This window comes from Myodes glareolus, chromosome 15 (assembly GCF_982192425.1).
Source record: "Myodes glareolus chromosome 15, mMyoGla1.1, whole genome shotgun sequence".
Taxonomy (NCBI): Eukaryota; Metazoa; Chordata; class Mammalia; order Rodentia; family Cricetidae; genus Myodes; species Myodes glareolus.
In genome coordinates this window covers 9,393,841-9,415,362 of record NC_142040.1, presented here as the reverse complement: position 1 = coordinate 9,415,362, position 21,522 = coordinate 9,393,841, and the positions used below count along the sequence as shown (strand labels likewise).

The window sequence follows — 21,522 nt, the reverse complement described above, 5'->3', positions numbered from 1 at the left end:
AAATCAAAAGTCAAGCAAAACAAAACAAAAACAGAAGAAGAAGTCTTATAATGGAAGCTGTAGTGTGGCCCATTGAGACTCATAGTCTACCCTTTCGTTCGTCCATCTTTACTTGCAAATGTTCATTGCCACAATCTTGTCTTGTCTGGCTCAAGGTCTCTTGCTTCTGCTACAACCATGATAATAATGTCTCACTGGGGCTCCTTGAATATCCTGTTGTTGTCCTGTGTTGTGGAGATCCTGCAGTTTTGGATTCATAGCTCTATCCCCTTCGCAAGCTCCAACAGTTCATAGATGTGGTGGATGTTGGGTGGGCCAACTCATAGCCCTGGCTCTGGGCCTGGGTGATAGTTGGGTGGGCTTTTATTGAGCTGAGCAGACAAAAAATTCAGACTTTTCCCCACATGTTTTTAAGTGAATGGCTTTCAAAGAGTGCTAAGAGACAAACAAGGGCTGAACTGTATAAAGCTCTCTGCAGAACAAGAAAATTAAAATTATTCCTGTCCTTATATGAGAAGTGGTATATTTATCACTATTTTTATTGTGACTTGTAACTAATTTTCAAACTTCACAAGAAATAGTGAGCTTATTATTGCTACAGACAATTTGACCTGTATAACATGGGTGGCATTTCCCTCAGATATGCAATAGAGCTAGTAAGGTTATGAAGCTGTTTTGTGTCTAATTCATGTATGGATACAGTTCCTACAGTATCCAGTCTTGCAGATAGCAGTGACTGCTATCAATGGTACTGGCTAGCTAACATTTAAAACAGTCTCTGTTTCAGTTGTACTTCATTCTCCTCGACCCTCTGAAGTCCATAAATTATATCAATGACCAACTTCACTATGTAAGCTTATCTGAAATTTAATCCTAAGAATTTTTTTTGGTTGAGAAGTTAAACTTTATACAAGCTATGGGGATAGACACATGTAATTGCAGCACTGAGGAAGGTTAAAAAGGAGGATCACACACTTAGGGGAACAGTGAATTACAACCAGTGTGGTCCACAGAGTCAAACTCTGACCCAGAAAAACCCCAATGGCCACCTGTGGTGATGCATGACTTTAATCTCATCACTCAGGAGCAGAGGCAGATAGATCTTTGTGAGTTTGAGGCCAGCCTGGTCTGCATATTGAGTTCCAAGTCAGCCAAAGATTCATAGGGATATCCTATCTCAAAAAACAAAACAGAAAGAAAAACAAAATGACACCCAAAATAAATAAAGCTTAAACATTAAGTAAAGTATATTTTAGAATTAAGTTGATTATGAAAATTGCTGTGTGCTTTGCAACAGAAAGCCGGAGTAATATATTTTCCTTCCTGACAGCTACTTAAATCCAAACTATTATTTCCCCTAACTCCGGGCCTTCATAAATTTATTCCTTTTTCAAGGGTTAAATATGGGATAGAATAAAAAGGTAACATCTTTCTAGTGTTTTTGTCATTTATCTCTTTGTCAATTCTGATAGTCTGGAAAATGGTTCATCCACATGAATATATGCATTCCTGCATACATAAATCCACAGGTAAATAAAAATGTGTGCAAAATAAGAGCATCATCTTTGGAAAGAAAGTAAGCTGGTCACAAAAGTAGAGAAATATAGAGAACTTAAGTATTGACTTGGATTTTATTTATAATTGGTATGTAACTGCATGGTGGAGAACGTCTTTATTCTTCACCTGATAAAGCAAGAGAGGAGATTTTCTACACAAAGTAGGAAAATGTTCAGTAGAGATAACTACTTAACCATATTGAATACTCACTATCCTTCTTCTGGGTTGATTATACCTTCTGTGGATTTATAGGATGAAACAGACAGGCCATCTCCATTACTTCCCAGAACAGTAAGGCTTTGATATGAGTTCAGGAGGGAAAGATGGTGGAGACAGCAGGTTGGCCTTTGCTATGGACACTGTCTCTGAAGGGGTCCTGATCCCCAAGGAGCCTGTGAACGTTACTGACACGCCATGAAGTACTCAGCAGTACTGTCGAGACAAACACTTACTACTCTTACATCTCCTACATCCTGTTTCATTACCTATGTAGCCCAGCTGTGACCCAGATGTCAGCCAGCTGTGACCCAGATGTCAGCCAGCTGTGACCCAGATGTCAGCCAGCTGGATGTCTTCACGTTCCCCAGGTGGCCGGGGTCAGCTTGTTCTTTAAAATATAGTTTAAGTGAACTCAAACCACAATCTTAAGAACCGTGAGTTTCCTGTATACATCCCAGTAAGGTCAATGACGCTAAGCAGAGTATGTTTTCTTCTAGATGCTTCTGAGGCCCTGCCTCAGCTGACATCACACAGAAAGAAACAACAAAGACCCCATGGCACATGCATACATTCTTGTAAAGGTTGAGTTAGGTGGCACAGGTGAGAACTTTTCAGAAAGCGTAGAGAGCTGCTCATTGGTGGAGGTGAGATCTTCACTAAACGAGAAAATGATCCCAGGCCTTGTGAATGATGAGAGGGCACTTGGAAGAGGAAGATCTGAAACTAATGGCATCATGGACTTGTTTTGGGTGGTCTCCTGACAGGAAGCACTGGCCCTGTCTAAGAACAATGGGGGAAGAACGCTGAAAGTTTAAATGGGAAGAGCAAAATAGTAAAGTGACTGAGAGACCTCAAACCCTATAAGCGTGTCCAGTGCCCCAAGAGGGACAGCCACCAGAGTCCTTAGGAGTTGGTGAGCTGGGAATTCTAAAAGCACACTTTGCCAGCCCTTTTTAAGGAAGGAAACCCATATGGCCTTCATCTGTTTTTCCAGGTTCTGCCAGATCTATTGATGTGGTAGTTGCCAGCGTGTTCATCAGCTGCCCTGATATATGCACGGATCTCAGTCTCCTTAGCCTCCCTTCCACTCTCTCCAGAAGCTGATCCTAGCTTAGTTCAGACAGTATTCTGCCACGACATTCACACATGTCCTACTGCTTTCTTGTGATGAAATACTCAGAGCTACCAGATTTAGTTATTATTTCGTTAGCATGGGAGCAATTCTTGTCAGCAAGACTGTTTTTTGAAAGGAAAGAATATAGTTCATTTATCTTTGGCTTTTTAAAAATATATGTTATAATTTTTCTTACAATGTAGCAAAAACTCCATTCATATAATTTTGCACAGAAAATTTGAATAATGTGCCAGGCCTTAGCCTTATTTCCCAGGGAAAGGTAAGTATACTATCTGCCCCTTCTGCAGCCCATGAAGCAGGACAATAAGATCCACAGCCCCGATACAGAGTCAAGTCAAAGCAGAAACTCAGTTTCTTACTGTGAGCATCAGCTTATATAGGTTAAGTGACATCATGAGACATGGGGGTAGGGTACCTCCAGCCAATGAGAGACAGCCAAGCCCTCTGGCTGGAGGGGCATTTACCTAGATTTTGCTGTATCATCCCCCCTCGGTAGCTTTGAGACTATCCTGCAAACTCAAGTCAGGCTTTTCTCTGTCCTACAGGCCTCGAGGTACAGGCCCTGAAATAATTTTGGCCTAATAATAATGCTTTTTTAAAAAGAACAAGTTAAATGAGACTTTAAAACAGCACTATGTTATAATTTGGGATTAGCCTTCCCGAGTCTCTTCCACAGGCTGAGTGTCATGAGTGGCAGATCCTGTCTGTCATTTCCATTGCTATTTATCTTATACCCTGCTTCCTTTGCAAATGTTTATGTAGTATCTCTGGACTCCCTAGTCCTTACACATACACAAGTAAAAATAAAAATAAATCTTTAAAATAAATAATAATAGAGTTTAAACTAAGCTGACATAGTTAAGGACCTTATTCAAATTAACATGAACCACTAAATGGAAGTAAACAAGACACATTTTAAGGTATGCTTCAAAAAACGCTGCATTTGTAGAAGAGTGTCAGAATGATGAATTTCCTTCTTTAAAAATTTCATCTGGATGGCACAAAGCCAGAATCCTTCTGAACCTAGCTTTGTACGGTCAGGCCAGTTTCATCTAAGTCAAAGACCAATGAGTAGATCAAACACGCAAACATTACAGGTTTGATATTGAACACATTTCTGTACTAAAAGCAGTGGTTTTGTTGCCTTTTGATTTTTCTAACATGGATGTCCCACAGCTAGGAACTGCCGTTCCCATGAACGACAGATGCCATGGTTTCGGTAGGTGGGGAATACAGTCCAACACCCACATTCTACTGTATCAGCCCACAGGTACACTTAATTCTCTATCTGCAAAATTTCATAAGAATTTCTTAATTCTTAAAAACAGATACCCGGAAAACAACAAACACCTTGTTTCATTGGTCCACAGGCAAAGTGAACCTCCAGAAGGTCAGAGGTCACTGGGTGTGTCACCAAGCGTCACTGCTCCGAGATTCCCCTGTGCTGTCTCCTTCCTCTTGTGACTTTGGGTTCATTCAGCTACGGGGTCAAAGAGGGCACAGTCCTAAAGTTTTTCCTTTCTGTCTCCTCAGAATCTCCTCCCACATGACCTGTCATGGTGACAGTGGCCCATGTTCATCACCCACACAGTCAACATGGGCCTAGACTTTTAAGGAGGAGTGGAGTGCTGTGGTCCTCTGACATCTGACCGGCAGCCCTTTCTGCTGCCCACTCTACCTGAGGGCTATAAGATTTCAGTACCATTCCCTCTGCACATGATTACCCAGTGTGACATTATCCACCTCCCTTCACCAAAGGCAAGCACTTACCTCACTTGAGTAAGGTTCTTAACAATGTTGCTTAGTTTAAACTCTTTGATTATTTATTTTTTGATTTATTTTTATTTTAACTATGTATGTGATTGTGTGTGTGGGGGGGATGTTTTAGTTTGATTTCTGTTGCTCTGACAAAATGCCATGAGCCAAAGCAACCCAGAGAGGAAAGCGTTTATTTCAACTTACGGGTTATGTCCCTTCATGAACGGAAGTCCGGAAGGAAACTCCAGGCAGAAACCTAGATGCAGGAACTGGAGCAGAGGCCATGGAAGAATGAGTTCCCATGGCCTGCTCAACAGTTCTTCCTTAACCCAGAACCACTGCTGAGGGGCGGCACAACCCACATAAGTCATTAGTCACAAAAATGTGCTACCTACTTGCCTACAAACAATCGGATGGAGGCATTTTGTCATTTGAGGTCCCTCTTCTCAGATAACTTTAGTTTGTATCAGAAGACATTATCCTCTGGAGCTTGTAGTGGAGGTGATTGTGAGCAGCCCAGCCAAGGATGCTGGGAACCAAATATGGGTCCTCTGTACTCTGCAAGCAAAGTAAGTTCTTGGGAGATGCTGAACCATCTCCCAAGCCTTTTCCTTTCAATGTTTGATAGAGACAGTTTTCTCCAGCTGCAAGAATGAGCATTTACAAAATCTAACTATCTAGATTTTTTATTTTGAGATTTCCTTTTAAATGTATTTCTCCTTGACTTTTCTTCAAACTTTACTATGGCTATAATATAACATAGGGTTAAAAATACTATGCATCAAGGAAACAATGGAAATTGGGTAAAATAAAAGAGACTCACTCTTAACGTCTTAGGAAATTTTCCTCCAAGATGAAAGGTTTTCCTCTCACAGGAAACTGCCACTCTATGGAAGTACAGCTGAGAAGTGACAGAACTGTCAAAAACCAGTGTCCATGCCAAGGTAGAAAATCCTCACATTTGTAGCGAGCAGTATGTGAGGAGTGTGCACATGTGGAAACCAGTGGCCGTCCTTGAGTGCTGTTCCTCAAGACCATCTTCTTTGAGAAAGGGTCTCTTGTTGGCTAGCAGCGTACATAGGTTTGGCTGGCTTGGCTAGCAGCGTGCCGATTAGGATAGGCTGACTTAGCTAGCAGTGTGCCATAGGCTAGGCTGGCTTGGCTTGCGACCTGCTGATTGGGATGGGCTGGCTTGGCATGCAGCATGCCGATTAGGCTACGCTGACTTGGCTTGCAGCGTGCCGATTAGGTTAGACTGGCTGGCCAACAAGCCCTAGGGGGTCTGCCTGTCTCCTTCTCTGTAGAGTTGGGACTGCAAGCACATTCCACCATATCTAGCATTTCTGTGCATTCTCAGGATCAAAGATAGAAAACACTTTTCCACCTGAACCATCTCCCCACCTCCTTATATCCCCAGCATGCTCCTCAGGGCTTGTTTAGGAAGATGGAGCTAGTAAAAAGAAGATAAATGTTGTTTCTTTAAAATTTTCTAGCTGTGTAGCAAACTAATTCAGTTAATTTTCATAACTAACTTCTATTGTGGATGGTGTTGCAAATTTTATTTTTAAGATAAATGAAGACATGGAAAGGCTAATTGTTCCTAAATCTGTTAGTCAAAATGTAGTGATAGACTTGAATACCACTCTTAGTCTGAAGTCGAGGTACACCGGCTCTATGCCTCCCCACACAGTGGGGAGGTTTACAGTGACAGGTGCACGCTCTGGATCAGACGTTTAGGGGATGCAAACGGTAGATTGGCAAACGTATTTGGAAGTGTCTCATTTTCTCAGATCTCCTCAGTGGCGCATAGGTAGACCTGTGTCTCCTCCTCTATGACAGCTTTACTTTGTCAAGGCCACATTGACTTTTGCCAGCAACTCCAGTCACAGAGCTGGGGCGAAGTGACGAGAAGATGAAGTATGGATATGTATCTTCATCTTGTGTTTGTCTGAGCTAACGCTTGCCTGCTCTCTTCCAGGTGCTTCATTCCAAATATCTACGCTGCTCTCTTCACGGCTGCTCTCATTCCTCTCATGTGCCTCGTGGTGGTATTTGTGGTGTTCATCCATGCCTACCAGCTAAAGCCACAGTGGAAAGGTTATGACGATGTCTTCAGAGGACGAACAAATGCAGCAGGTTAGGAAAGAACTATTTTTGCATTTTAGAAATGTGAACTCCTCAAGGGAGGGCAATGCCATGGAGGGTTCTGTCTTCTGGGTTTGTTGTTGTTGTTTTGTTTTGATTTGATTGTAAATGAAAGAGAAGGGTGTAATTAGGTTCAGCTTTCAGGACTGAAGCCTTGATTTAAGCTAAGCCTCCGAGTCTTGTTTGGTTCTTCCTGGCAGCACTCATCCTAGGGGCCTGTGAGTTTTATTGCTGCTTCCAGTTTCCCTTAGCGAGTCACCGTCCAGGCCAGTGAGTCACTGGCTTCGGGAATCGCTTCCCAGGCTTTCCCCAAGTTAGGCAATAACAACCTGCATTCAACCTGTGAAGTCATTTCACTTCCTGTCCATTCTGAGACTTGAGAGTCACTCAAGCAAACCCCTGGGAGCTCTAGAGCGCTGGACTTTGCCTGTGGCTTTCTGATCACTCGGACAAACGCTTTAAAACACATGTGACCAGACAGCCTCGTAAGTGGCTACACATGTCTGGTTACTTTAGAGTGCAAATCTTTCCAGCTCAAACTGGCTTTCACTGTGGCTCACTTTTTCCCTTTGAATCATGCTCTGCGCAGGTTTTTATGGTCGGATTTTCTTTTTGTTGTTCTTAGAAAAGAGTTTCCTAGGAATTTCCTTAAGTAGGAACAATAAGCACTCACCTACAGACAGAAACAGTTACTTAAAAAACACTGTGTGGGTACCCAAGAGATTGAGGGGAGACCTAGGAGTTAGAAAGAGGCAGCTCTTGGGATAGTGATCTTTCCCAAGCTTCTACAAATCTAACATCATATGAAGACCTAACAGAGTCAGCTAATCCTCTGAAGAGCTGTCTCCCCAGTACACCTTAGACTTGGTGCTCTGCTGATGAGACCCCAGATCCCCACGCACTGAATATGATGGCAAATGTCCTGTCCTAGTTGTATCTCAACTAGGGTCCCACTCTACAAGGAAACACTAACAGAAGCATGGCTTTCCGTAGCCTTTCTAAAGCAAATCATTTATGACATTTCTGATTACCCAACATTTTTTGTTTGTTTGTTTTTTAAGACAGGGTTTCTCTGTGTAACAGCTCTGGCTGTCCTGGAACTTGCTTTGTAGATGAGGCTGGCCTCGAACTCACAGAGATCCAGCTGCCTCTGCCTCCTTAGTGCTGAGATTATAGGTGTGTCCAGCCACCTCCAGGCTCTTGATTCCCCTATTCTAATGACAATCTAGTCTGAAAAGTTACTGCTTCAGGTCTGGGCTCCTTACATCTTTCTGATCAATTTCTTTTTATCTAGCTGCATTTTTTTCTCCATTTCAGTGACTCAGGTGCCCATATTTCAAGACTATGCAACAAATATTTCACTCTCCAGTTTTTTGAGGCTGAGTTTCCTTAGAGCCGAAAACAAAAGTTCGGTCTGTGTAGTCTACAAGAGTCCCCGTAACTCACTGCTCACCTGTAAATGAGTGCTGCTCGCCCTACATCTAGACCACGCCAGTCTCTTTTCTTTCCCCTAAATCAGCAGATGCAGCTCTTTTGGGCTGTAGGAATCCTGCTCAATGAGATGAGTACTTCTGGATGAATGAGACAGAGAGGTAGATGTGGTTTATCACACCCCCAGAATCTTCACTAAATCTGAAAATAACCCCAAATCCAAATTAGAATGGTGTAAACTCAAGTTAGTTTCTCTCAGTTTTGCTCCATTTCTTAGAGAAACCCCAAGACCCTTAAGCACCTCGCTTTCTCTGTTGTTCCATTCCCTTATAGAAACCCCAAAAGCCTTCAGCACCCTGCTTTCTCTGTGACACTCTGGGATCACCTCTTAGCAGCATCATTGCAAATGGAAGTCACTCCTTTCCTGTGCTTCGAGTGTCCTCATTTGTGTAGTTACCACAGCCCTTGTCAAAGCATGGGTCTATGCCTTGTTTAACTTTTGTGGTTAACTTTATACAAACACTCCTTGAGACAAGGAATACTCAAGGTTCATTTATACATCCCTGGGGTCTTTCATTGGATAGCAAGAACATGGTTGGTATCATTAAATAATTGAAGAAAAGAAAATTATTAAGGTACTATAAACCTTCCAACTGTAGTAGTAGGTACCCTGTGAAATACATCACAAGAATAGGCGCTGCTGCATCACCAAAGGTGGAACTGAAATGATTTGTCTTGTTGATTTGTTTGTCCATACTTCATTAAAATAGTGAATAATTAGCACTCATTTTTCCCTGCCCTTGCCTTCTGTGGGTCTCAGAACTATATTCGAATTTGCTCTTTACTCTTTAATCGTGCACTTGAAACCCACTGTTATTCCACTTAATGTTATGTGCTCCATATATTGCAAATGTTAAAAAAAAAGCAATTTTTTCCTACTCTAATCTGGAGCATTTAGTGCTTTGCTTCAATCTTCTTGTTAAAATTGGATCGCGCTGACCTTTAAAATATCCAATTAAAGTGGCACTGTAAAGTAGTGTTTTACCTTATTACTCCACTCAATATATATAGTAACTAAAGATAATTAATCAAAGAATATTAAAAATAAGATAAATGTATCTTTGTGACTCAGAAGCAGAACGAAAGCATAAAATGGTCATCTGAGCCCAAACCCTAGTATTTCCTGAGACCAAAAGATGTAGATGCAAATTCTGCTCAGGTGGTGAAATGGACTCTGGGAGATTCTAACCCACGAGGGGAAGTTACAGACAATGGATCATTCATGAGAGATGCGTGGGAAAGCTGCCTCACCAATATGCCAATCCAAGGAGACAATCACATTTCATTAAATACCAGAGCCAAGCTTTTCAGAGTCAAAGACAATATCCAAGTAGCCATAACGTCCCCATGGAAAATGAAGGACCAGGACATGGAAATACTCTCTGAGGGCTCTGAAAGCCACAGGACTGTTTAGGGGAGTCAGCAGCAGAACCATTTCCGTGGTAAAGGTTGAAGAAAATAAAGGAGCAAATGTTTTCTATTCAAAAGCAGAAGGAAAACTAACACGCATAGACCTTAAAAGTTAACAAATGGCAAATTAACACATGAATCTGCTCCAATGGAGAGGTCTAGAAGGGTTTCCAATGAGTGCATTAAGGACCCTGAGAGATTGGAAGCAGTGACGAGCATATTAGGGCCCTGCAACCCCTCAGCAAATCCCTTTTCCAGTTTACCTGTTCACTCTGGAAAGTGTTACTGAGGCACGGTTCATATGCCGTAAAGCTCCTCTGTTCAAGTTGTCCAGTTTGATGAGGGTTAGCATGTTTATACCATTGTGGGACTGCACCGCAATCTAACTTGAGAACGTCTCCATGGCCCTGTGAGAAGCCTCACCCTCGTCACTAGATACGCCCATCTTCCCACCTTCCTGCACAGCAAGTACCCACTAATCTGCCTGCTTCCCATCAGTCTTGGTGTCGTCTGTACATTTCGTAAAGTAGGATCCTAGCCCTGCATGTTGAGCTTCTTAGCTTAGCATATACACTCCAAGTTCATCCATATCATCACACAGATCTTTTTATTGTGCCTGTTAAGAAAAAATTAAGAAGGGGGGGCAGCTCCACCGGTACAAAGAAATCCATTAGGTCAAATCAAACCAAATTAAAATGCCCATTGTTTTATTAAGTATAGCGCTCTCAGGTGGCCGAGCACATGGCAGGGAGACAGGAAAGTGGGGAGCCCATGCAAACCCGGAAGCATGTGTTTCTCCTCTGGGAGCCCACTTAAACACCCTGTGGGAGTGGTCCTGACCCCCACCCCAACCCCAGAGATGTCAGGACCTAGCATGCTAGGATTTGGAGTCCAGACTAATGCAACTCCCAGGCCAGGGGCTGGGATGGATGTCAGGGGCTGGGGCTATGCTCCAGACTTAACAGTACCTAGTACCTTTTTACTGCCAAACAACGGTCTACCATAAGGACTTTCTAGTAAGTCTTCATATCGGTTGAGGGACATTGGGGCTGATTTCTCTTTGAGGCAAATATAAATAGTACTAGTATGAACGTACATGTATGTGTTTGTAACTGGACGTTTCTGCCTGGTCACATAATGACTTTTAAAATAACCACTCACGGGGCTGGAGAGATGGCTCAGAGGTTAAAAGCATTGCCTGCTCTTCCAAAGGTCCTGAGTTCAATTCCCAGCAACCACATGGTGGCTCACAACCATCTGTAATGAGGTCTGGTGCCCTCTTCTGGCCGGCGGGCATACACAGACAGTATATTGTATACATAATAAATAAATTAAAAAAATAAAATAAAATAACCACTCAGAGGCTTAATATTAATTATAAACTCTTTGACCTATGCTCAGGCTTAACTATCTCTTACAACTTAAATTAATCCATAATTCTTATCTATGTTTAGCCACATGGCTTGGTACCTCTTCTCAGTAAGGCATTCTCATTTTACTACATCGGTGTCTGGCTAGCAACTGCATCTCCACCTTTCCTCTTCCCAGAATTCTCCTAATCTGGTCATCCTGCCTATACTTCCTGCCTGGCTACTCGCCAATCAGCGTTTTATTACACCAGTGCAAGTGACAAATCCTTACAGGGTACAAGAGTGTTGTCCCACAACATGTGTAGGTTTTGGATTGATGACTGTCTTCATTCCTCTGGGGCATAGTGTAGGGAAAGTCTTGCTTAGCATAAGGTGACTGCATTAACTATGATCTGTGAAAAAAAATGTTTTCCATAATGGCTGTGGTGATCTGTTTGTTGGTTATTTTTTATTTGTTTGAGATGGGTTTCCCTCTATGTGGCTCAGGCTGGTCTCAAACTCAAATAATCCTTCTGTCTCTACCTCCTATGTGCGGGGATCACAGCAGCCTACTTGACCTTTCTTCAGATATGGGCTTTATATTTTTTAATAATCAACCCACATCCATTTGTTTACTTACTGTCTGTTTTCATTAGGCAGGGTTGAGTCCTAAGACTAGGCACCCTGCAGAGAATAGCTTATTGAGTACCTGGATCTTCTGATGTGAAAGATGGCAGTCATGGGAGTACTTAAACACAATCAATCAATCAATCAGTCAGTCAATCAGTAGGGAATGCAAATGTGACATTTCAGAAATAAGGAATAGCGTATTACCTAAACGGTAACTATATGAGTATTGAGATAACTCTGAACACAGCAGAGAGGTCAGAGCTCATGCGTAGAGCCTAAAGGAAAGCTCCAGTGTCACAAAGAAAACAACATACAAACGAAGAGAAAATACAAGCTGAAAATACGTAATGGTAGGCCCACCAGTGGAAGATAGGAGTGGAGGAACCACGAGTGGCATCGTCTGAAGAGGTAAGGCTTCAGAATCCTATGGAATAGGTATAAATCCACATGGAATACATCTATGTAAAAGAGCTAAGAGACTTACCGAAAACCATTGTATTCTCAAGATACTAAGATCATTTTGAACATGTCTGTGTCTGTATTTTGGAAATCCGGATTGTGAGCATCTTTTCCTTGTTTCTGATATTCTGTGCTCTTACTGTAAGTAGACAGGTCCTACTCAGGACTTGCAAGTCTATGTTGTGAGCAAATATGTGATTTCCTGACAACCTAAGTTTCAAAGACAGCACAAAACCTGGCACCCTCATCTCTTTCTCCAAGCAGCTGGTGCTTTTCACACTCTCCTGGACACTGCCTGCGGAGATGAGTGTATCTCTTCATGCTTCAGTAGGCCCAGCACAGCCCACTACAGTTCTAACATACAGAGGCAGTACTACCTCCTAAGGTAACTCAGACAGCTAAGAGTTTAACTGCATTTCCTCTGCATCTTATAGTTAATCCCAGCGTCAGGCATATTTGAGTAACTGAAGGGTCAGATCATTTCATTTGGCCTGAGTCTTCTCCAGGCTTAGCACTGCCCAGTCACTCCCTTCGTGGAATTGCTATGTCTGACAAAAGGAAAAACTTCCCCAACAACTTGTGTTTGCCTCTACTTAATACATCATTGCGTATCGGTTCCTCACATCTGACACTTTGGGTGACTTCTTTTGCTTCTGACGGCTCTTAATTTCAAGCTGCATTCAAGTAAATTCAGCGAAATCTAAAGGAACGGTGGGGGAGAGCTCTCAGGAAGTGAAATTCCCTGGGAACAACAGATAACCATCTTCTATACCTTTCCTCCTGAGCTGGTTGGGAACAGCCTAACAGCGTGGCCTTAGGGACCCGGTAGTTGACCTATGTGAACCTGCCTCTCGAAGGTCAGTGGTTCTCTGTGGGACTCTGAGCTTCCTCCTCCCTCAGTGAATTAGATGTCCTGCAAGAATGAGTCAGAAATGTGTACTGAACTGAATCCCAGGGTCTCGAGCAGCTTCTCAAGCGAAGCCTCTAATTTTCAGGTTTGGTTTTGCTCTCGGGCAGTGATAAACAGGTCTTTTCTTTCAGACTTACTTAGAAGTCGCTGACTGCTTTCTGACTCATCAGCCAGCTCCTAAGTGATGACAGATTCATGGGGCAGAGAGAAAAATTAATTGGAATGAAAAGAGGAAGTAGGTGATTACAAGTCCTTTTGCCATAAAATCTCCACAAAGGCTTTAATACAGATGCAAAGTTGGGCAAGTGTCTTGGGTCTAAGGTCACAGCAGCCTGCACATACCTGCTGTGGTCTGATCTCAGAGGCTAAGCATGCTCGTGGTTAGTACCTGGATGGGAAAGGTGGCTGGAGCCCCTTGGCCACGCACACTGAAACTCTGAAGTGTTTTTAGAAGTCTCTGGATGGCCATGCGCAGTTCTCTGGAGTGGGAGCATCCTTATGGCAGAATGCTGCCAGCCCTCCTGAGGCTCAGTCTCGTTATCCTAAAGGTGAGCAACAGTAGTTCAGTTAAAGTTTCAGTACAGTGATGGAAATCGCTGAGAACTTGTTGTGGGTGTAAAACATTTTATCACATCTTAAAGTTAGATGCCATTTTTATTACAAATATTAAAAAAAAAAATCAGTGTTCCAAAAACTGTGTTGAAATCCAAAACAGAGTAAAGAAATAGCTCCTGGTAAACAAAGCACTGCATTGTCATCTCCTAGATAGCGGACCCTTGTTCCCCTCTTCTCAGACAGGGGAGCTTCTTTTAACAGTAAGGGGTAGACTCTCCTTCCCTTCCAAAAATCTAGGTTGGCTGTGGTCTTGTTTACACTAATCTCATGGAAGTGATGCTGTCACACAATGGGGCCAGCTCGTCAGAAGACTAACAGTTTTAACTGCCTTTACCTTGGAAACCAGCCGCCATGTATGTTCAGTTATCCTGAGACAACCACACGGGGAGAAAGACCAAGCGAGCCAATGGGAAGCCAGCATGTGGAGAAATATGTTTAGCCGTTTTGCAGGGTTCTGGGAGGGCATCTGAGCCCTGGTTCTGGATGTGTGTGAAGAAGCTATCTTGTAGGGTCCAGCCACCCAGAACAGAAAACCTGCCAAGGGCGGTTGCAGGAGTGTGGCAAATAACTTAATTTTAAATCACAGGTTTATGCTTCTTTATTACAAATAGTTGGAAAATTTAGATTTAAAAAAACATTTTTTTAATTCAAATTATATGTATTTCTGCCATTTTAAGTTTTATTTGCAGAAACATTCATGGTTTATAAGTAAAATTTCAAAAATACCTTCTGAATTTTTTTTTAAACTCCAGCAGTGTGGCTTACACTGAAGCAAAGAGAGTCCTCTTCCCTTGAACAGTACCTGTATGCTTGCCTGAGATCCAGAGCAACCAACTCAACAGGTTTTCCACGGCTTTGGCAGTGCCTGCTTGTTTGCAGTCTCCTCCCAGTTTTACTGCTGAAACAAGATTAAAACACAATGCCTGGAGAGCTGGGAAACCCCAGAGTTCTTTTCCAATGGCCCTCTGTTCATTAGAGTCTTTGCCAGTGCAGCTCAGCCTGCCCACATTTGATAGTAGTGGTGGGGAATATCCCAAATGTTCCAGGAAACATTATGGATGCTCCTCCTCCGTGACCTCAGTCCTCAGAGATTCAAATCAGAACTCTTCAAACACAAAATCTGATGTGCAGTTAATGCTTCCTTCTCCATTTTTGCACTTGGAATTTGACATTAATCACTAAAAACTGCTAGAACAGGGTTAGGTATACCTCCGCTGTACCTTGATTGCTATCACAGGCCCTGGGCTTAATACCCAGCACCATAAACAAGCAAGCAAAGCTTCCTAGAAAGATGGTCTCAGCGATCCCCTATGCTTACAAAATAAAAGAGTTGACATTTAAAATTCTTCCCAAATCCCCAATTTATACGTGTAATCAAAGAAGAGGGACTAGGGGACTAGGCTTTTCTAGAACTCACAGTTCCTGACTATCCTTTTATTAACCAACTAAAGGATGTTTATTAGTGTTTTGAGAGATCCCCAGGAAGGCTTTACTTCTCCTCCAACTCTTCCCAGACCCACTGCTCACTCCCTCCCCACTCTGCTTGTGTCTGAATCTTTACCTCAGGCTATCCTTACCTCTTTATCTCTTCCCCACTCGCACTGACTCACTGGTGACTGACAAAGGTAGCTCACCATCAGATAACCAAACAAATTTATATTCTGGTTGCACAGACTTCAGAAAGCAAGCAAGAATAGTTAATGGACTGGGCCTGCCTCTAAGCGACAGGTGTGAGTTCTGAGTTCATGAAGTTCTTCTTGATCATCATTAGCATCATCTCCACTACCATTAGAATTTATCACCCACCGGGCACTGTGCTGAGAAGTTATGCAGAGAGAAAGCTTTCATCCCAGAATTTACATGAATCCCATGAGAGAACTATTATTATCCCTATAGTCAGACAAGAAAATCAAGGCAATGCAAGACTAGGGAAAGTTCTCAATGAAGTTGGGATGAGAAGTACAGGTGAGCAAGCTCTGCAGAGCTACCGCACTGATGTTCACGCTCTGCAGTCACCGCACTGATGTACACGCTCTGCAGAGTCACCGCGGTGATGTCCATGCTTTGCAGAGTCACCACAGTGATGTCCACACTCTGCAGAGCCACCGCAGTGATGTACACACTCTGCAGAGCCACCGCAGTGATGTACACGCTCTGCAGAGCCACCGCAGTGATGTACACGCTCTGTAGAGCCACCACACTGATGTACACGCTCTGTAGAGCCACCACAGTGATGTACACACTCTGCAGAGCCACCGCGGTGATGTACACACTCTGCAGAGCCACCGCGGTAATGTACACGCTCTGCAGAGTCACCACGGTGATGTACACGCTCTGTAGAGCCACCACGGTGATGTACACGCTCTGCAGAGCCACCGCGGTGATGTACACGCTCTGCAGAGTCACCGCGGTGATGTACACGCTCTGCAGAGTCACCACAGTGATGTACACGCTCTGCAGAGTCATGGCAGTGATGCAGAAGCTCTACAGAGTCACCACGCTGCCAGCACCTATACTGACCCCTTAACATTTTGTTATCGAAACTCTCACTGATAATGCCAATCTGTAAGTCTTAGCTTTAGAAGATGTCTGTAAAAATTACCATTAGATTCTGTTTTCCCAAAAGACCTCAAAGGGATCTTGGATAGAAAATTATTCTTATATCTGCTGCTTTATTTTTTATTTCTAACAAAAACCTCTCCCTCTGTTCTATTACCGCAACGCCCAGTTTTCCTCCATATTCTTCTAACTAATACAGCTGCTGTGCTACTGTGCTGTATTATGGGATTGTTTGATTGATAAAATGCCATCATCTATAAGTGTTTAACAAGCTCTAGACTATACTAAGAGCTTAGAATTTATTCTGTTTTTTATTAGTTTAATACCATTCAGTATGTAATTGGCATAATACCACGAGATCGTTTCTTTACCATACTTTCTAAAAGTCTCTCAGATATTCCCTTCCCTTCCTTTCCCTGTGATTATGCCTGGAGGGTTGGGCAGCTCTGGCTGATATGAGGATATCACAGGCTGTAGATCTTGAGAAGAGGCATTTATTTCTCGCAGTCATGCAAGTCCACTCTGAAGCTGCCAGCTGGTTTGGATCTGGAGGACCATTCTCTTGCTGTGGACCTCTGTGTGCTCACAGAAGAGAAAAAGAGATCCCTCCTATGTCTCCCCTTCTAAGGCAATAGCTCCAGTGTGGGAGCTCCACTGACCCATCATAGTAACCTCCTGGAGACCCAGCTCTAGGGTACCACCACAGTGCATGTGAACTCAAGAGCTAGAAGACACATTCCGTCCATGACACCTGGGTCATATCTCCCATCATCTCACAGATAAGAATCTTGCCACTGTCCTGAGACTGGTGTTCCTTGGTTCTTATTTATCTTTAGTATAGGTTGAAGCATTCTAATACTCCAGTTGACCCTGCCACTAAAATAATCTAATGGTGACAATCCTGCGACTTTCCCAGTGAACTTCACACACTAGAGCCATTCTTACCCTTGCTGCTACCTCAAAGCAGTATAATTCCAGGAAAGTGTGGATTAATACAGCTAAGCTCACTCTTGCCTTCTAAGTTCACTCATGGTGGTTTCAGAAAAGGGTAGAGTGTGGAACTGTATCTCATTCTTTTTAAGTGGGACAGCATATTGTACTCATGCGAGGATCTAGGCTGTGATATGTGCGCCGAGGCCAGAGAATGACTCTTGGAAATTGGTTCTCTCCTGTCATCTTATGAGATCCGGGCATCAAACAGATTGTCAAGTGTGTGCACAGCACTTGGACTTCCGAAGCATCTTAGCAGTCCTGTAACTGATTTATACCTGCTGTCCACCTTTCAGAGGCTTTGGCAGGTTAATGGCTGATACTGTCTGTGTGGTACACAATTGCAGCAGCATCTATGGCTGTCCAATGGTTTTATGACTGAGGATAATTCCTAATGCACATGCCACATTGTGTACCCTTGCCGTGTTACATCATGCTTGACCAGAGAACCAATGAAATGTTCCACATTTTTCATAATGTACATACTGGCTTTCAATGTATTTCCTTCTTGCTCATGTCCAATTCAATAAAAAAAATAAACTTTCCTGGTGGCATCCACCACTTTTTAGGAGGATTTACTCTTCTTCATTTATCCTTCTTTACTTATCTTTTTAAGTTATTAGTGAGTCATCATTTTCTAACCCTTGAAAACACTAGAAAACTGTTATTCCTTTTTATTGCTTTTATCTGGAAGCAGTTTTTAATGGATGATAGCACTCTTCCATTTAATTTCTAGCTAAGGAAATGACAGTTCCTTATATTTAAAATATGTTTATCTAGAATTAGAATTTACACTACTGCCAGTGAGTACATATAAAACTCAGAAGAAATATCAGGCTTTTGAGCCTGTTTTATCTTGGAGAGTTTGTGTTCTGAGATGGTAGTGAGCACGTCTGGAAGCTTCTCCACTGGGGTCTGTTAATGCACGACTCTGTCAGGTCCTTAGTTGCAGATTCCCTTGTAACTTTTTCCATGCACGTTTTAATGCCATTATTATTGCAATTTTTTTCTATTCATGATTCAGTGTTTACATTGCTCCTTATAGAAATCGGCCTTGAAGTGATGGCTTGTATGGATAGACTGGAAATTGGCTGAATAATAAAATATTAAAGACAAATCTAGGAATATAGGAAAGGAGCATTGTCATTACTAAAGAAGGTACAAACTGGAAATTAATTATCTGGGAATGAACAGTTGGGTCCTACTGGGGGCACAATGCCTGTGCTCTTGCTTACTAGTTTATGCATTATAATGCTCAGAGAATCAAAGAGGAAAATGCCATTTTTTGCCACGCACTGTTTCTGAAGAGAAGCACGCTGCACCAATGGAGAAGTGTGAGCCGAAAGGCAGCACATTCTTTTGGAATGCTTATTAGAAAGGAAGTAGGAGCAGTGGCGCCTTCTGTCAGCCGGCTGCACAGGACCACGGTTCCACTTGACAGAAAGCTGAAGATATCTTTTCTGCTAACATCCTAGGACCCTGTGGCTCTGCCTCCACGTATCCAGTTTTCAGACCCCTCCCTTTGCTGCCACTGTTGCCCTCACATGGTGGCAGGTGCCTGTGATCACCCTCCATCCTTCCTGCCGCTTCTTCCCATTTGCCCTTGGTCTTCCGGGTGACTCTCTTTTCTCTGGACTTTTCTCCAACCTCTGAGAGTACATTGAAATTGGACACTTCAAGGATATTTGCCTTAATCCTTTGATTTCCTCACCAATTTGCCTTCTTTTCTAAGTAGTTTGGTCCACTGTTGGTCCGGTCTAGGCCACACAGTACTCCAGTACACTTATCATTCTTTATTCTGCCCAGGAACTCATAGAGATCCACCAGCCTCTGCCTCCCCGTTCCTGTGATTACTGTGATTAAAGGCCACTTGCCCTGTGATCAATGGACAATGGACAGTGGTAAGCCTTCATACAGTACATGTACCAGACTGCTCTGTGGTCAGTTTTATATTCTTGAGAGCAGCTCTGTATGTGGGTGTGATGTTCATTTTCTGCATTTACAAATATAGTTACTTAATAACTGAAAGTAATACAGAGTACCAGTAAAGAATAAGGTACTGAAATGAAACTATTAAAAAGAAAGTAATACAGAAAGTAACTGTCAGCCAATCAGAGGTGCTCTGTAATGGATACTAATTTATTCTAAGCAACCTTAACTGGGCCATATCAGCTTCCCCAAAATCTTTGGATTATCTTTAATTGGTTCCTCAGTAATCTTTGAACCAGAGCCAGCTGTCGTTAAGCGTTGCATTTAATGCCTTCTCCCTCTACAAGAAATTAAAAACAATATGGCGCCATCACCCTCAGTTTCCCTGATTTCATCTGGCCACCATCCTTTGTCATTCACCATTGCTCTCCTTTCTTACCTAGGTAACTGCTTTTCAGGAAAACCAGCCTCCCTTCTGCGTCTTCCATCTGGCTTTTCTTCTCTTGAAACTAGTTTCTTGCTGAATTTTTCCACTGATGTTTTCCAGCTTCAATCTCAGTCCTCTAGGCCTTAGCCGCAATCTAAAGACTCACATCGCTCTACGCTACCCGGAGCTTGCTCATAATGTCGCTGCCTCATCAAGTTCCTGCCCTGCCTCTCCCCATTCCTTCACCAACAAGTTCCCCCACGGTTTGTACTATTCACCTGCTATTCACAGCTCCACCACGGTGTGACTCATCCATCACCCAGGCCCTTGCACACCAAACCCAGCTGCTCCTCTCTCATCTGTTTATCCTCAGTCCCTCCTGCTTAAGGCAGTACTGAGAGCCACCCCTCTTCAGAAAACCCATCTCCCTTGTGTTGGTAATGTTTTCTTTTTCCTACTCACCCTCTGCTAATGGTCCTTCCTTGTGAAGGAATTCTGAAGTGTGTTTGTTCTTCACAGATTGCGTCTGCTTTCCATATCACAGTGACTAGTCATTTTAAAATCTGCCAACTCTATCCCTGCTCTGTTTCCACTTACACACACACACACACACACACACACACACACACACACACACACATGCACGCACACACGCACACACATTTTCATATGCTGTTAGGATTTATCCACCCCAATTTCCCTCTGATAGGTTATCCTCGGGAAGTATGAAAATTCTGACCCGTCCTTGTCTGCCTTGCTCAGTTCCTCTGAGCTCAATGGTTGTTTATGTTTCCGGTTCTTTTCTGTCTTTTTGTTTACACATCCAGGACACCTGCATAATTTCTTTTCCTCTCCAGACACAGCCACTCACTCAGATGGCTGGTTATCACGATAGAAGTATCAGCACTTCTGTGGCTTCAGGAATTCTGGTCTCATGAGTCTGAGGCCTCACTGACTCCGCATCTTTGGTGCTGAGTTCCACCATCCACCTTCACTTCCGGCAAGGGTACCACTGCAGTTGTGTCTCTTTGCCCCATCACTGCTTACACTGGAGGAGATGCTCTTCTTCCTTGCCTCGGGCCTTTGTAGTCACCCACGCAGACTGCCACCATGGTTACTAATGTACTGACCCTGCTCCTGATTGCTCGCCATCAGCCTGTTTGCTTTCCTATGGGATTAAGCGCTCTTTCATGAGATACCTCTTTTTATCGCAAGTGTTAAATGGCTATATATGCGATGAAAAATCATTCCACGTTGCTGGACCACTGCTAAGAGCTTCTTCTCATTACTCACCCCTGTAATGGTGAACTTTTAACTGTAGCCAAAGGAACAATCTACTGGGATTTATAAACTTGCCTTTTCCTCTTTCTTTATACTGTTCTTATTCCTTTAACCTCAATATTTACACGTTTGCCTGCCTTCAAGGTCAAGACTGAAGATAAACTTCTTTCTTCACAGTGCTTTCCTGAGTCCACTAGAGCCCAGCATCGGCATGTACATGCATCTACACACACAAATCAGACAATAGCATCTATCTTACATATGGACCAGCCTAACCTTGATTTGAATTTCTTGATAAATTCAAGAGGATGGGAAAAAAGAATGCTAAAATTAATATCTAAAACAACAACAACAAAAACAAAAAACAATGTGAGGTTCCATGTGACAGTGACATCCAGAGAAAGAAAAGTTTAATGAGCTATCATGCATGCAAGTCATGTTGAAATTATCTACTCACTAATACATAGCATTGTCAAAACAAGTGTTTGTTGGGGGTTTTGTTGTTTTTTGTTTATGTTTGTGTAAATTGGTTAGTTTTAATTTGTTTATGTGTAAGTATTTTGACTGCATGTATGCCTGTGCTCCATATGCGGGCCTGGTGCCCCTGAAAGCCATATGAGCTCACTGGATCCTCTCAAACAGAATTATCGATGATTGT

The 21,522-nt window shown here is 42.8% G+C and overlaps 1 protein-coding gene and 1 long non-coding RNA gene across 2 annotated transcripts in view; one reads left to right on the top strand and one right to left on the bottom strand.

Annotated features, from left to right (window-relative positions):
• Positions 1 to 21,522, top strand: part of Adgrv1 (adhesion G protein-coupled receptor V1) — a 504,420-nt gene that overhangs the window by 406,387 nt on the left and 76,511 nt on the right. The window contains exon 85 of the mRNA XM_087896763.1: positions 6,648 to 6,805. Within this exon, the coding sequence (XP_087752889.1) occupies positions 6,648 to 6,805 (158 nt within the window). The remainder of the gene's footprint in view (positions 1 to 6,647; positions 6,806 to 21,522) is intronic.
• Positions 13,371 to 19,769, bottom strand: LOC146891677 (uncharacterized). Its single transcript, XR_014997221.2, has 3 exons — positions 19,596 to 19,769; positions 14,481 to 14,576; positions 13,371 to 13,605 (listed from the first exon to the last, which is right to left on the bottom strand). It is a non-coding gene; the product is annotated as an uncharacterized LOC146891677 (long non-coding RNA).